At 43.0% G+C, this 15031-nt stretch overlaps 1 protein-coding gene across 1 annotated transcript in view; it reads left to right on the top strand.

Moving 5' to 3' along the window:
• LOC124017319 (cytoplasmic dynein 2 heavy chain 1-like) overlaps positions 1-15023 on the top strand; it is a gene marked incomplete at its 3' end in the record, with an annotated part of 103285 nt that extends 88262 nt beyond the window's left edge. Inside the window, exons 57-61 of the mRNA XM_046332573.1 lie at positions 4160-4297; positions 6908-7021; positions 9062-9222; positions 13847-13970; positions 15000-15023. Of these exons, the coding sequence (XP_046188529.1) occupies positions 4160-4297; positions 6908-7021; positions 9062-9222; positions 13847-13970; positions 15000-15023 (561 nt within the window). The remainder of the gene's footprint in view (positions 1-4159; positions 4298-6907; positions 7022-9061; positions 9223-13846; positions 13971-14999) is intronic.
• Positions 15024-15031: the final 8 nt, after the last annotated feature.

Raw genomic sequence — 15031 nt, 5'->3', positions numbered from 1 at the left:
TTGTTCTGAGAAATGAAGGCTATTCCATGGGAGAAATGGCCAAGAAACTGAAGATCAATGCTGTGTACTACTCCCTTCACAGAACAGCACAAACTGTCTCTAACCAGAATGGAAAGAGGAGTGGGAGGCCCCGGGACACAACCGAGCAAGAGGACAAGTACATTAGAGTGTCTAGTTTGAGAAACAGAGGCCTCACTAGTCCTCAACAGGCAGCTTCATTAAATTGTACCCGCAAAACACCAGTCTCAACGTCAACAGTGGAGAGGAGACTCCGGGTTTTTGGCCTTCTAGGCAGAGTTGCAAAGAAAAAGCCATATCTCAAGACTGGTCAATAAAAATTAAAGATTAAGATGGGCAAAAGAACACAGACACTGGACAGAGGAAGATTGGAAAAAAGTGTTATGGACAGACAAATCTAAGTTTGAGGTGTTCGGTTCACAAAGAAGAACATTTGTGAAACGCAGAAAAAATGAAAATATGCTGGAGGAATGCTTGACGCCATCTGTCAAGCATGGTGGAGGCAATGTGATGGTCTGGGGGTGATGGTCTGGGGGGGCTTTGGTGGTGGTAAAGTGGGAGATTTGTTCAGGGTAAAAGGGATCTTGAAAAGGAAGGCTTTTCACTCCATTTTGCAACGCCATGCCATACCCTGTGCACAGTGATTAATTGGAGCCAATTTCCTCCTACAACAGGACAATGACCCAAAGCACAGCTCTAAACTATGCAATAACTATTTAGGGAAGAAGCAGTCAGCTGGTATTCTGTCTATAATGGAGTGGCCAGCACAGTCACCAGATCTCTACCCTATTGAGTTGTTGTGGGAGCAGCTTGACCGTATGGTACGTAAGAAGTGCCCATCAGGAAGCATGGGGTGAAATCTCTTCAGATTGCCTCAACCAATTGACAACTAGAACTCCAAATGTCTGCAAGGCTGTAATTGCTGCAAATGGAGGATTCTTTAACGAAATCAATATAAAATTACTTATTTTTAACTTATTTATAACGTCTTGACTATATTTCCTATTCATTTTACAACTAATTTCATGTATGTTTTCATGGAAAACAAGGACATTTCTATGAGAACCAAAAGTTTTGAATGGTGGTGTCAACACACTAAACACACACCCACTACATACACACCATATACACACACACTAAACACACACACACTAAACACACACCCACTACATACACACCATATACACACACACTAAACACACACACACTAAACACACACACACTACATACACACCATATACACACACACTAAACACACACACACTAAACACACACCCACTACATACACACCATATACACACACACTAAACACACACACACTAAACACACACACACTAAACACACACCCACTACATACACACCATATACACACACACTAAACACACACACACTAAACACACACCCACTACATACACACCATATACACACACACTAAACACACACACACTAAACACACACACACTACATACACACCATATACACACACACTAAACACACACACACTACATACACACCATATACACACACACTAAACACACACACACTACATACACACCATATACACACACACTAAACACACACACACTACATACACACCATATACACACACACTAAACACACACACACTACATACACACCATATACACACACACTAAACACACACCCACTACATACACACCATATACACACACACTAAACACACACACACTACATACACACCATATACACACACACTAAACACACACCCACTACATACACACCATATACACACACACTAAACACACACACACTACATACACACCATATACACACACACTAAACACACACCCACTACATACACACCATATACACACACACTAAACACACACACACACACTACATACACACCATATACACACACACTAAACACACACCCACTACATACACACCATATACACACACACTAAACACACACACACTAAACACACACCCACTACATACACACCATATACACACACACTAAACACACACACACTAAACACACACCCACTACATACACACCATATACACACACACTAAACACACACACACTAAACACACACCCACTACATACACACCATATACACACACACTAAACACACACCCACTACATACACACCATATACACACACACTAAACACACACACACTAAACACACACCCACTACATACACACCATATACACACACACCCACTACATACACACCATATACACACACACTAAACACACACCCACTACATACACACCATATACACACACACTAAACACACACCCACTACATACACACCATATACACACACACTAAACACACACCCACTACATACACACCATATACACACACACTAAACACACACCCACTACATACACACCATATACACACACACTAAACACACACCCACTACATACACACCATATACACACACACTAAACACACACCCACTACATACACACCATATACACACACACTAAACACACACCCACTACATACACACCATATACACACACACTAAACACACACCCACTACATACACACCATATACACACACACTAAACACACACCCACTACATACACACCATATACACACACACTAAACACACACACACACACACTACATACACACCATATACACACACACACTAAACACACACACACACACACTACATACACACCATATACACACACACTAAACACACACACACTACATACACACCATATACACACACACTAAACACACACACACACACACTACATACACACCATATACACACACACTAAACACACACACACACACACTACATACACACCATATACACACACACTAAACACACACACACACTACATACACACCATATACACACACACTAAACACACACACACTACATACACACCATATACACACACACTAAACACACACACACACACACTACATACACACCATATACACACACACTAAACACACACACACTACATACACACCATATACACACACACCATATACACACACACTAAACACACACACACACACACACTACATACACACCATATACACACACACTAAACACACACACACACACACTACATACACACCATATACACACACACTAAACACACACACACTACATACACACCATATACACACACACCCACTACATACACACCATATACACACACACTAAACACACACCCACTACATACACACCATATACACACACACTAAACACACACACACACACACTACATACACACCATATACACACACACTAAACACACACACACACACTACATACACACCATATACACACACACTAAACACACACACACTACATACACACCATATACACACACACTAAACACACACACACTACATACACACCATATACACACACACTAAACACACACACACTACATACACACCATATACACACACACTAAACACACACACACTACATACACACCATATACACACACACTAAACACACACACACACACACTACATACACACCATATACACACACACTAAACACACACACACTACATACACACCATATACACACACACTAAACACACACACACACACACACACACACACACACACACACACACTACATACACACCATATACACACACACTAAACACACACACACACACACTACATACACACCATATACACACACACACTAAACACACACACACTACATACACACCATATACACACACACTAAACACACACACACACACACACACTACATACACACCATATACACACACACTAAACACACACACACACACACACTACATACACACCATATACACTTACTTAGCATTCACTAACAGTAATGCTCACATACAAACTCCCTGCAGCAAGCAGTGCATTTGCAGATGTATGTGTTAACTACACACAAACACACACACACATTACAAACACACACACACATTACAAACACACACACACACATTACAAACACACACACACACACATTACAAACACACACACACACATTACAAACACACACACACACATTACAAACTATCTTGTTTAGGATGAAACACTCTGCTGAATGAAAATATAGTCTATCATGAGAACTAATTGTGACATCTGATGTGGTTGGCTTTCCCCCCCAGGCGGGCGTGTCTAAGCTGAACGAAGCGAAGGCATTGGTGGATGAGCTGAAGAGGCGGGCTGCTGAGCAGAGCACTCTGCTGAGGACCAAACAGCAGGAGGCAGACTCAGCCCTGCAGGAGATCACCACCTCTATGCAGGTGTGTGTGTGTGTGTGTGTGTGTGTGTGTGTGTGTGTGTGTGTGTGTGTGTGTGTGTGTGTGTGTGTGTGTGTGTGTGTGTGTGTGTGTGTGTGTGTGTGTGTGTGTGTGTGTGTGTGTGTGTGTGTGTGTGTGTGTGTGTGTGTGTGTGTGTGTGTGTGTGCGAGCGCGAGCGCGAGCGCATTGGAGTGTATCTGTACATTTGTGTATAGTTGTTTCTCTGAGCATGAGCTGTCTTTGTGTGTAGGTGTGTGTGACAAGTCTCTTTGACAACTCTTTAAGCCTCCGGGGACAGGCCTGGTCTGTACGATTCGCCAAGCCGTTTCCGTGACAACTGCTGAGCAGATTCTAATAACAGCTTCTTTCTCTCTATTTGTGTCTCTCTGTCTCACTCTTCTCTGTCTCGGACAGCTATTAATTTTTCCTCCCATAATTCACCCTGATTATTCATAAGCCCACCGTGCATGGCCCGCCAGCCTCAGATCCCAGAGATGTGTGTGTGTTTGTAATGTGTGTGTGTGTGTTTGTAATGTGTGTGTGTGTGTTTGTAATGTGTGTGTGTGTTTGTAATGTGTGTGTGTGTTTGTAATGTGTGTGTGTGTTTGTGTGTTGTCTGGCTTGTGATGTGGCAGTGATATACTGGGACAGGGGTCCCCACAGGGACTTCCATCTCCTTCAGGCGAAGGTTTTGCAGCAACTTTTCATCCAAACTTTCTCTGTGTCTTTGCCCTTCTCTCTACCTGCTACGCTCTACCGCATAGCTTGAGTGAGTGTGTCCTCATTCTTCATAGCTAATGTTTTCTGTTTCTTCCACTTTCCTCTTCTCCCTGATGGGTTGATGTATTGGGGAAAGCTCTGTTCATTAGTGAAGATATCTCACTATCTTTCTCTTCAGTCATAGAGATGGAGGGGAGGGCATTCAGTCATAGAGAGAGAGGGAGGGCATTCAGTACCAGTCAAACGTTTGGACACCTACTCATTCAAGGGTTTTTCTTTATTTTTACTATTTTCTACATTGTAGAATAATAGTGAAGACATCAAATCTATGAAATAACACATATGGAATCATGCTGTAACCAAAAAAGTTTTAAACAAATCAAAATATATTTTATATTTGAGATTCTTCAAAGTAGCCATCATTTTTGCATATTTGTACACTCTTGCTGGTTAAGTGTGCCTTGAATTCTAAATAAATCACTGACAGTGTCACCAGCAAAGCACCACCACCTCCATGCTTCACGGTGGGAACCACACATGTGGAGATCATCCGTTCACCTACTCTGTCTCTCACAGAGACACGGCGTTTGGAACCAAAAATCTCAGAGCAATGTCCATTGCTCGTGTTTCTTAGGCCAAGCAAGTCTCTTCTTCTTTTTGTTGTCCTTTAGTAGTGTTTTTTTTTTAAGCAATTCGACCATGAAGAACTGATTCACATAGTCTCCTCTGAACAGTTGATGTTGAGATGTGTCTGTTACTTGAACTCTGTGAAGCGTTTATTTGGCTGAAATTTCTGAGGCTGGTAACTCTAATGAATTTATCCTCTGCAGCAGAAGTAACTCTGGGTCTTCCTTTCCTGTGAGGGTCCTCATGAGAGCCAGTTTCATCATAGCGCGACTGCACTTGAAGAAACCCTGCCTTGTCACAACTGATTGGCTCAAACTCATTAAGAAGGAATTAAATTCCACAAATGAACTTTTAACAAGGCATGCGTGTTAATTGAAATGCATTCCATGTGTCTACCTCATGAAGCTGGTTGAGAGAATACCAAGAGTGTGCAAAGTTGTCATCAAGGCAAAGGGTGGCTACTTTGAAGAATCTCAAATGTAAATATATTTTGATTTGTTTACACTTTTTTGGTTACTGCATGATTCCATATGTGTTATTTCATAGTGTTGATGTCATCACTATATTCTACAATGTAGAAAATAATAAAAATAAACACTTGAATGAGTAGGTGTATCCAAACTTTTGACTGGTACTGTAATTGAGCTGTCTGTGAATGAGGGGTGTGAGTTTGGGGTGTGTAATTTGGAGGCAGATGCGTCCTTGTGGGCAGAAACAACTCTCCCATGTATCTGCAAACAGGAGGCAGTGAGGTGGAGGGATGGGGGTAAATTAGGAGGTTGAAGAGAGGAGGAATGGGGTAAATTAGGAGGTTGAAGGGAGGAGGGATGGGGTAAATTAGGAGGTGGAGGGGAGGAGGGATGGGGTAAATTAGGAGGTTGAGGGCAGGAGGGATGGGGTAAATTAGGAGGTTGAGGGCAGGAGGGATGGGGTAAATTAGGAGGTTGAGGGGAGGAGGGATGGGGTAAATTAGGAGGTTGAGGGGAGGAGGGATGGGGTAAATTAGGAGGTTGAGGGGAGGAGGGATGGGGTAAATTAGGAGGTTGAGGGCAGGAGGGATGGGGTAAATTAGGAGGTTGAGGGCAGGAGGGATGGGAAGAGACGGGGAGGATGAGGGGAGAGAATGAGGTGGTAGAAATGTGATATTGTTTTTGATTCCGATGATTGGTTATGAAAAGTCAGTCTCCCTCTCTCTATCTCATCTTTCACCTGAGCCAGAATGGACTCCATCACTTCCTCACCTCCCCTCTTTGTTCTGGGTTTCAGAATGCCAGTGACCAGAAGACTGAGATGGAGAAAATCAAAGGGAAGATTGCTCAGGAGGTGTCTAAGTGTGAAGAGAGGAAGGGGAAAATAGACGACGAGCTGAGAGAAGTACAGGTGAATACAACCAGAATACCCTTACAATACATGTCCCCACATTCACATCTCTGTATTATCTGTTGTTTCTGTTGTTTATTTTGTCTTACCTCTGTGTTGTTTTACCTCTGTGTTGTTTTACCTCTGTGTTGTTGTACCTCTGTTGTTGTACCTCTGTGTTGTTGTACCTCTGTGTTGTTGTACCTCTGTGTTGTTGTACCTCTGTGTTGTTTTACCTCTGTGTTGTTTTACCTCTGTGTTGTTGTACCTCTGTGTTGTTGTACCTCTGCTGTTGTACCTGTTGTTGTACCTGTTGTTGTACCTGTTGTTGTACCTCTGTTGTTGTACCTCTGTTGTTGTACCTCTGTTGTTGTACCTCTGTTGTTGTACCTCTGTTGTTGTACCTGTTGTTGTTGTACCTCTGTTGTTGTACCTGTTGTTGTTGTACCTGTTGTTGTTGTACCTCTGTTGTTGTACCTCTGTTGTTGTACCTGTTGTTGTACCCCTGTTGTTGTACCTCTGTTGTTGTACCTCTGTTGTTGTACCTCTGTTGTTGTACCTCTGTTGTTGTACCTGTTGTTGTACACCTGTTGTTGTACCTCTGTTGTTGTACCTGTTGTTGTACCTCTGTTGTTGTACCTGTTGTTGTACCTGTTGTTGTACCTCTGTTGTTGTACCTGTTGTTGTACCTCTGTTGTTGTACCTCTGTTGTTGTACCTCTGTTGTTGTACCTGTTGTTGTACCTCTGTTGTTGTACCTCTGTTGTTGTACCTCTGTTGTTGTACCTCTGTTGTTGTACCTCTGTTGTTGTACCTCTGTTGTTGTACCTCTGTTGTTGTACCTGTTGTTGTACCTGTTGTTGTACCTGTTGTTGTACCTCTGTTGTTTTACCTATATATATATATATATATATATTGTTGTACCTGTTGTTGTACCTCTGTTGTTGTACCTCTGTTGTTGTACCTCTGTTGTTGTACCTCTGTTGTTGTACCTGTTGTTGTACCTGTTGTTGTACCTCGGTTGTACCTCTGTTGTTGTACCCCTGTTGTTTGTACCTCTGTTGTTGTACCTCTGTTGTACCTCTGTTGTTGTACCTCTGTTGTACCTGTTGTTGTACCTGTTGTTGTACCTGTTGTTGTACCTGTTGTTGTACCTCTGTTGTTTTACCTGTTGTTGTACCTGTTGTTGTACCTGTTGTTGTACCTCTGTTGTTGTACCTCTGTTGTTGTACCTCTGTTGTTGTACCTCTGTTGTTGTACCTCTGTTGTTGTACCTGTTGTTGTACCTGTTGTTGTACCTCTGTTGTTGTTTTACCTATATATATATATATATATTGTTGTACCTGTTGTTGTACCTCTGTTGTACCTGTTGTTGTACCTGTTGTTGTACCTCTGTTGTTGTACCTCTGTTGTTGTACCTGTTGTTGTACCTGTTGTTGTACCTGTTGTTGTACCTGTTGTTGTACCTCGGTTGTACCTCTGTTGTTGTACCCCTGTTGTTGTACCCCTGTTGTTTGTACCTCTGTTGTTGTACCTCTGTTGTACCTCTGTTGTTGTACCTCTGTTGTACCTGTTGTTGTACCTGTTGTTGTACCTGTTGTTGTACCTCTGTTGTTGTACCTCTGTTGTTGTACCTGTTGTTGTACCTCTGTTGTTGTACCTGTTGTTGTACCTGTTGTTGTACCTCTGTTGTTGTACCCCTGTTGTTGTACCTCTGTTGTTGTACCTCTGTTGTTGTACCTCTGTTGTTGTACCTGTTGTTGTACCTGTTGTTGTACCTGTTGTTGTACCTCTGTTGTTGTACCTCTGTTGTTGTACCTGTTGTTGTACCTGTTGTTGTACCTCTGTTGTTGTACCTCTGTTGTTGTACCTCTGTTGTTTTACCTGTCGTTTTAGAGGATACTGGATTGACCAACACAATCAAACACAGGTTTTGTCCATAGTCCAACAGCATAGCTGGCCTACATTTAACCTGGATAAGACAGAGTGTGCTGTAGGGAACATCAAATCACAGACACATTCACACACCTGATCTTTGTTTAATCTGTGTGTGTGTCTGTAGCCCCTGGTGGATGAGGCTAAGCGAGCTGTGGGGAACATCAAGCCAGAGTCTCTATCAGAGATCCGCTCCCTGAGGATGCCTCCTGACGTTATCAGAGACATCCTGGAGGGGGTGCTGCGACTCATGGGCATCTTCGACACCTCCTGGGTCAGCATGAAGAGGTGAGAGATGCGGAGGGAGGAAAGGAGGTAGAGAGAGAGAGGTAGAGAGAGAGAGGTAGAGAGAGAGAGGTAGAGAGAGAGAGGTAGAGAGAGAGAGGTAGAGAGAGAGAGGTAGAGAGAGAGAGGTAGAGAGAGAGAGGTAGAGAGAGAGAGGTAGAGAGAGAGGTAGAGAGAGAGGTAGAGCATGCCACCCCAATAGCTTAATGCCGAGAGAGAGAGTGTCGGTAGGATGGCCAGTTTTACGAGGGTATGTTTGGCAGCAGGAGTAAAGGATACTTTGTTGCAAAATAGGAAGCCTTGGCATTCTCTCAAACAACTTCACCTGGAATGCTTTCCCAATAGTCTTGAAGGAGTTCCCACATATGCTGAGCACTTGTTGGCTGCTTTTCCTTCACTCGGCGGTCCAACTCATTCCAAACCATCTCAATTGGGTTGAGGTTGGGTGATTGTGGAGGCCAGGTCATCTGATGCCGCACTCCATCACTCTCCTTCTTGGTCAAATAGCCCTTACACTGCCTGGAGGTGTGTTGTCCTGTTGAAAAACAAATGATCTTACCACTAAGTGCAAATCAGATGGGATGGCGTATCGCTGCAGAATGCTGTGGTAGCCATGCTGGTTAAGTGTGCCTTGAATTCTAAATGAATCACAGACAGTGTCACTAGCAATGCACCCCTACACCATCACACCTCCTCCTCCATACTTCACGGTGGGAACCACAAATGCGGAGATCATCCATTCATCTTTTTTATATTTTTTATTTAACATTTATTTAACTAGTCAAGTCAGTTAATATCAAATTCTTATTTACAATGACGGCCTACCAAAAAGCAAAAGGCCTCCTGTGGGGACGGGGGCTGGGATCATTTTAAAAATATATTTTTAGATATATGCAACTCATTTCATGTATGTTTTCGTGGAAAACAAGGACATTTCTAAGTGAACCCATACTTTTAACGGTAGTAAAAAGTTTGGGTTCACTTAGAAATGTCCTTGCAAAATGAATAGGAAATATAGGGGCGGCAGCGTAGCCTAGTGGTTAGAGCGCTGGACTAGTAACCGGAAGGTTGCGAGTTCAAACCTCTGAGCTGACAAGGTACAAATCTGTCGTTCTGCCCCTGAACAGGCAGTTAACCCACTGTTCCCAGGCCATCATTGAAAATAAGAATATGTTCTTAACTGACTTGCCTGGTTAAATAAAGGTAAAATAAAATAATTAAAATAGTCAAGACGTTGACAAAGTTATAAATAATAATTGTGTCCTTCAAACTTTTCTTTTTTAAAGAATCTGTATCAATTACAGCCTCGCAGACTTTTGGCATTCTAGTTGTCAATTTGTTAGGGTTGAGATCTGGTGACTGTGCTGGCCACTCCATTATAGACAGAATACCAGCTGACTGCTTCTTCCCTAAATAGTTATTGCATAGTTTAGAGCTGTGTTTTGGGTCATTGTCCTGTTGTAGGAGGAAATTGGCTCCAATTAATCACTGTCCACAGGTTATGGCATAGCGTTGCAAAATGGAGTGAAAAGCCTTCCTTCTTCAAGATCCCTTTTACCCTGAACAAATCTCCCACCAAAGCACCCCCATCACATTGCCTCCACCATGATTGACAGATGGCGTCTCCTCCAGCATCGTTTCATTTTTTCTGCATCTCACGAATGTTCTTCTTTGTGATCCGAACACTTAAAACTTAGATTTGTCTGTCTACAGGAAACCAAGGCTAGATTTAACCTACTCTGCGTCTCACAAAGACATGCTGGTCAGAATCAAAAATCTGAAATTTGGACTCATCAGACCAAAGGACAAATTTCCACCTGTCTCATGCTCGTTTCTTGGCCCAAGCAAGTCTCTTCTTCTGATTGGTGTCCTTTAGTAGTGGTTTCTTGGACTTCGTCTATTACCAAATAGGGCTATCTTCTGATTGGCTAAAACAATTGATTGGCTCAAACGCTTTAAGAAGTAAATAAATTCCACAAATTAACTTTGAACAAGGCACACCTGTTAATTGAAATGCATTCCAGGTGACTACCTCATGAAGCTGGTTCAGAGAATGCCAAGAGTGTGCAAAGCTGTCATCAAGGCAAAGGGTGGCTACTTTGAAGAATCTCAAATATAAAATGTATTTTGATTTGTAAAACACATTTTTGGTTACTACATGATTCCATATGTGTTATTTCATAGTTTTGGTGTCTTCACTATTATTCTACAATGTCGAAAATCGTAAAAATAAAGAAAAACCTTTGATTGAGTAGGTGTGTCCAAACTTTTGACTGGTACTATATTTCTGTGCGCATAAATGAGCATGGGACAGGACGGGATTGATTGTTGTCTGGAAGGGACAGGAACGTTCCGGGGTTATAGATCTGTTGCGGGAACAGGACAGTACAGGTGCAAAATTGGCAAGACGGGACAGGAATATTTTTCACCTCTGTGTCAACCTTTTAGTAGGACCAGACCGCAGTCAGTGTGTGTCCATCCATAGTGTATTCTGTCAGTGTGTGTGTGTGTCCATCCATAGTGTATTCTGTCAGTGTGTGTGTCCATCCACAGTGTATTCTGTCAGTGTGTGTGTCCATCCACAGTGTATTCTGTCAGTGTGTGTGTGTCCATCCATAGTGTATTCTGTCAGTGTGTGTGTGTGTCCATCCATAGTGTATTCTGTCAGTGTGTGTGTGTGTCCATCCATAGTGTATTCTGTCAGTGTGTGTGTGTGTGTGTCCATCCACAGTGTATTCTGTCAGTGTGTGTGTCCATCCACAGTGTATTCTGTCAGTGTGTGTGTCCATCCACAGTGTATTCTGTCAGTGTGTGTGTCCATCCACAGTGTATTCTGTCAGTGTGTGTGTGTCCATCCGTAGTGTATTCTGTCAGTGTGTGTCCATCCATAGTGTATTCTGTCAGTGTGTGTGTGTCCATCTATAGTGTATTCTGTCAGTGTGTGTGTGTGTCCATCCATAGTGTATTCTGTCAGTGTGTGTGTGTGTGTGTCCATCCATAGTGTATTCTGTCAGTGTGTGTGTGTGTCCATCCATAGTGTATTCTGTCAGTGTGTGTGTGTGTCCATCCATAGTGTATTCTGTCAGTGTGTGTGTGTGTGTGTCCATCCATAGTGTATTCTGTCAGTGTGTGTGTGTGTGTCCATCCATAGTGTATTCTGTCAGTGTGTGTGTGTGTCCATCCATAGTGTATTCTGTCAGTGTGTGCGTGTGTGTGTCCATCTGTCGTATATTCTGTGTGTGTGTGTCCATCTGTAGTGTATTCTGTGTGTGTGTCCATCTGTAGTGTATTCTGTGTGTGTGTCCATCCGTAGTGTAGTGTGTGTGTGTGTGTGTGTGTGTGTGTGTGTGTGTGTGTGTGTGTGTGTGTGTGTGTGTGTGTGTGTGTGTGTGTGTGTGTGTGTGTGTGTGTGTGTGTGTGTGTGTGTGTGTGTGTGTGTGTGTGTGTGTGTGTGTGTGTCCATCTGTAGTGTATTCTGTCTGTGTTTGTCCATCTGTAGTGTATTCTGTGTGTGTGTGTGTGTGTGTGTGTCCATCTGTAGTGTATTCTGTCTGTGTTTGTCCATCTGTAGTGTATTCTGTGTGTGTGTGTGTGTGTCCATCCATAGTGTATTCTGTCTGTGTTTGTCCATCTGTAGTGTATTCTGTGTGTGTGTGTGTCCATCCGTAGTGTATTCTGTCTGTGTGTGTCCATCCGTATTGTATTCTGTCAGTGTGTGTGTGCGTGTGTCCATCCATAGTGTATTCTGTCAGTGTGTGTGTGTCCATCCATAGTGTATTCTGTCAGTGTGTGTGTGTGTCCATCCATAGTGTATTCTGTCAGTGTGTGTGTGTGTCCATCCATAGTGTATTCTGTCAGTGTGTGTGTCTGTCCATCCATAGTGTATTCTGTCAGTGTGTGTGTGTGTGTGTCCATCCATAGTGTATTATAATAATATGTGTATTCTGTCAGTGCGTGTGTGTGTGTGTGTCCATCCATAGTGTATTCTGTCTGTGTGTGTGTGTGTCCATCTGTAGTGTATTCTGTCTGTGTGTGTGTCCATCAGTAGTGTATTCTGTCTGTGTGTGTGTCCATCCGTAGTGTATTCTGTCAGTGTGTGTGTCCATCCGTAGTGTATTCTGTCAGTGTGTGTGTGTCCATCCGTAGTCTATTCTGGTAAATGGCTTGTTGTAGTCATTAGTAACACTCATTAGTCTGCAAGCCATTCTAGAGGAAGTGTCTGAGAACCTAATCTGCAGTTGCTGATTGTGTTAATTGAGTGAGTGCAGCCGCTCTGAGCAGTGTTAGGTGTGTGTGATACAGAGTGTGTTAGGATGTATATGACTAATAAACCGGGTGATTTGTCACTGTTAGCTCTTAATTAGAGTTAGAAGTTTTACTTCAATAACTTCAGGCTTGAATTAACATTAGCTGCCCCATTATCAGATTTGTGAGTCTGTCTGTCTGTCTGTCTGTCTGTCTCTGTCTGTCTGTCTGTCTCTCTCTCTCTCTCTCTCTGTCTTTCTCTCTCTCTCTCTCTGTCTTTCTCTCTCTCTCTCTCTGTCTTTCTCTCTCTCTCTCTCTCTCTCTCTCTCTCTCTCTCTCTCTCTCTCTCTCTGTCTCTTTCTCTGTCTCGCTCTCGCTCTAGTTTCCTGGCTAAGAGGGGGGTAAGAGAGGACATAGCCACATTTGAGGCGAGGAACATCAGTCACGAGATCCGTCAGAGTGTGGAGGAGCTACTGACCAGAAACAAGGCCTCCTTCGACCCCAAGGTGAACTAGTTAGCCAAGCCAGTTAGTCTAGCTAGTTAGCCAAGCCAGTTAGTCTAGCTAGTTAGCCAAGCCAGTTAGTCTAGCCAAGCCAGTTAGTCTAGCTAGTTAGCCAAGCCAGTTAGTCTAGCTAGTTAGCCAAGCCAGTTAGTCTAGCTAGTTAGCCAAGCCAGTTAGTCTAGCTAGTTAGCCAAGCCAGTTAGTCTAGCTAGTTAGCCAAGCCAGTTAGTCTAGCTAGTTAGCCAAGCCAGTTAGTCTAGCTAGTTAGCCAAGCCAGTTAGTCTAGCTAGTTAGCCAAGCCAGTTAGTCTAGCTAGTTAGCCAGTTAGTCTAGCTAGTTAGTCAAGCCAGTTAGTCTAGCTAGTTAGCCAAGCCAGTTAGTCTAGCTAGTTAGCCAAGCCAGTTAGTCTAGCTAGTTAGCCAAGCCAGTTAGTCTAGCTAGTTAGCCAAGCCAGTTAGTCTAGCTAGTTAGCCAAGCCAGTTAGTCTAGCTAGTTTGCCAAGCCAGTTAGTCTAGCTAGTTTGCCAAGTCAGTTAGTCTAGCTAGTTTGCCAAGTCAGTTAGTCTAGCTCGTTAGCCAAGCCAGTTAGCCAAGCCAGTTAGTCTAGCTAGTTTGCCAAGCCAGTTAGTCTAGCTAGTTTGCCAAGCCAGTTAGTCTAGCTAGTTTGCCAAGCCAGTTAGTCTAGCTAGTTTGCCAAGCCAGTTAGTCTAGCGCTACAACTCAAGGTGGAAGTTGTACCTGATCACAGATCTAGGATCAGATTATCCTACTCTTAACCATTATAGGGTGGTGACTTGTTTTGATCCTCTTTCAGTGGTTAGGGCCAACTTCTACAACTAACACTGATGTATATGATGTGATGGACAACTACTGCAACTACTATTAACCTAGCGCTACAGCTACAGGCAGCTAACTATGTACCTTTATAGAAGCGGTTAGCTAATAGCCGTCGAGCTGAAGAGATCATTTGAGCCTCCTAAAATAAGCCTCCTTTCTCTTACTCCAGTGTTGTTGTTGTTGTTCTTGTTGTCAGAATGCTAAGCGGGCAAGTGCTGCGGCTGCTCC

Source organism: Oncorhynchus gorbuscha, unplaced genomic scaffold (genome assembly GCF_021184085.1).
Source record: "Oncorhynchus gorbuscha isolate QuinsamMale2020 ecotype Even-year unplaced genomic scaffold, OgorEven_v1.0 Un_scaffold_178:::fragment_2:::debris, whole genome shotgun sequence".
NCBI lineage: Eukaryota > Metazoa > Chordata > Actinopteri > Salmoniformes > Salmonidae > Oncorhynchus > Oncorhynchus gorbuscha.
This window is presented reverse-complemented; position numbering and strand designations above follow the sequence as displayed.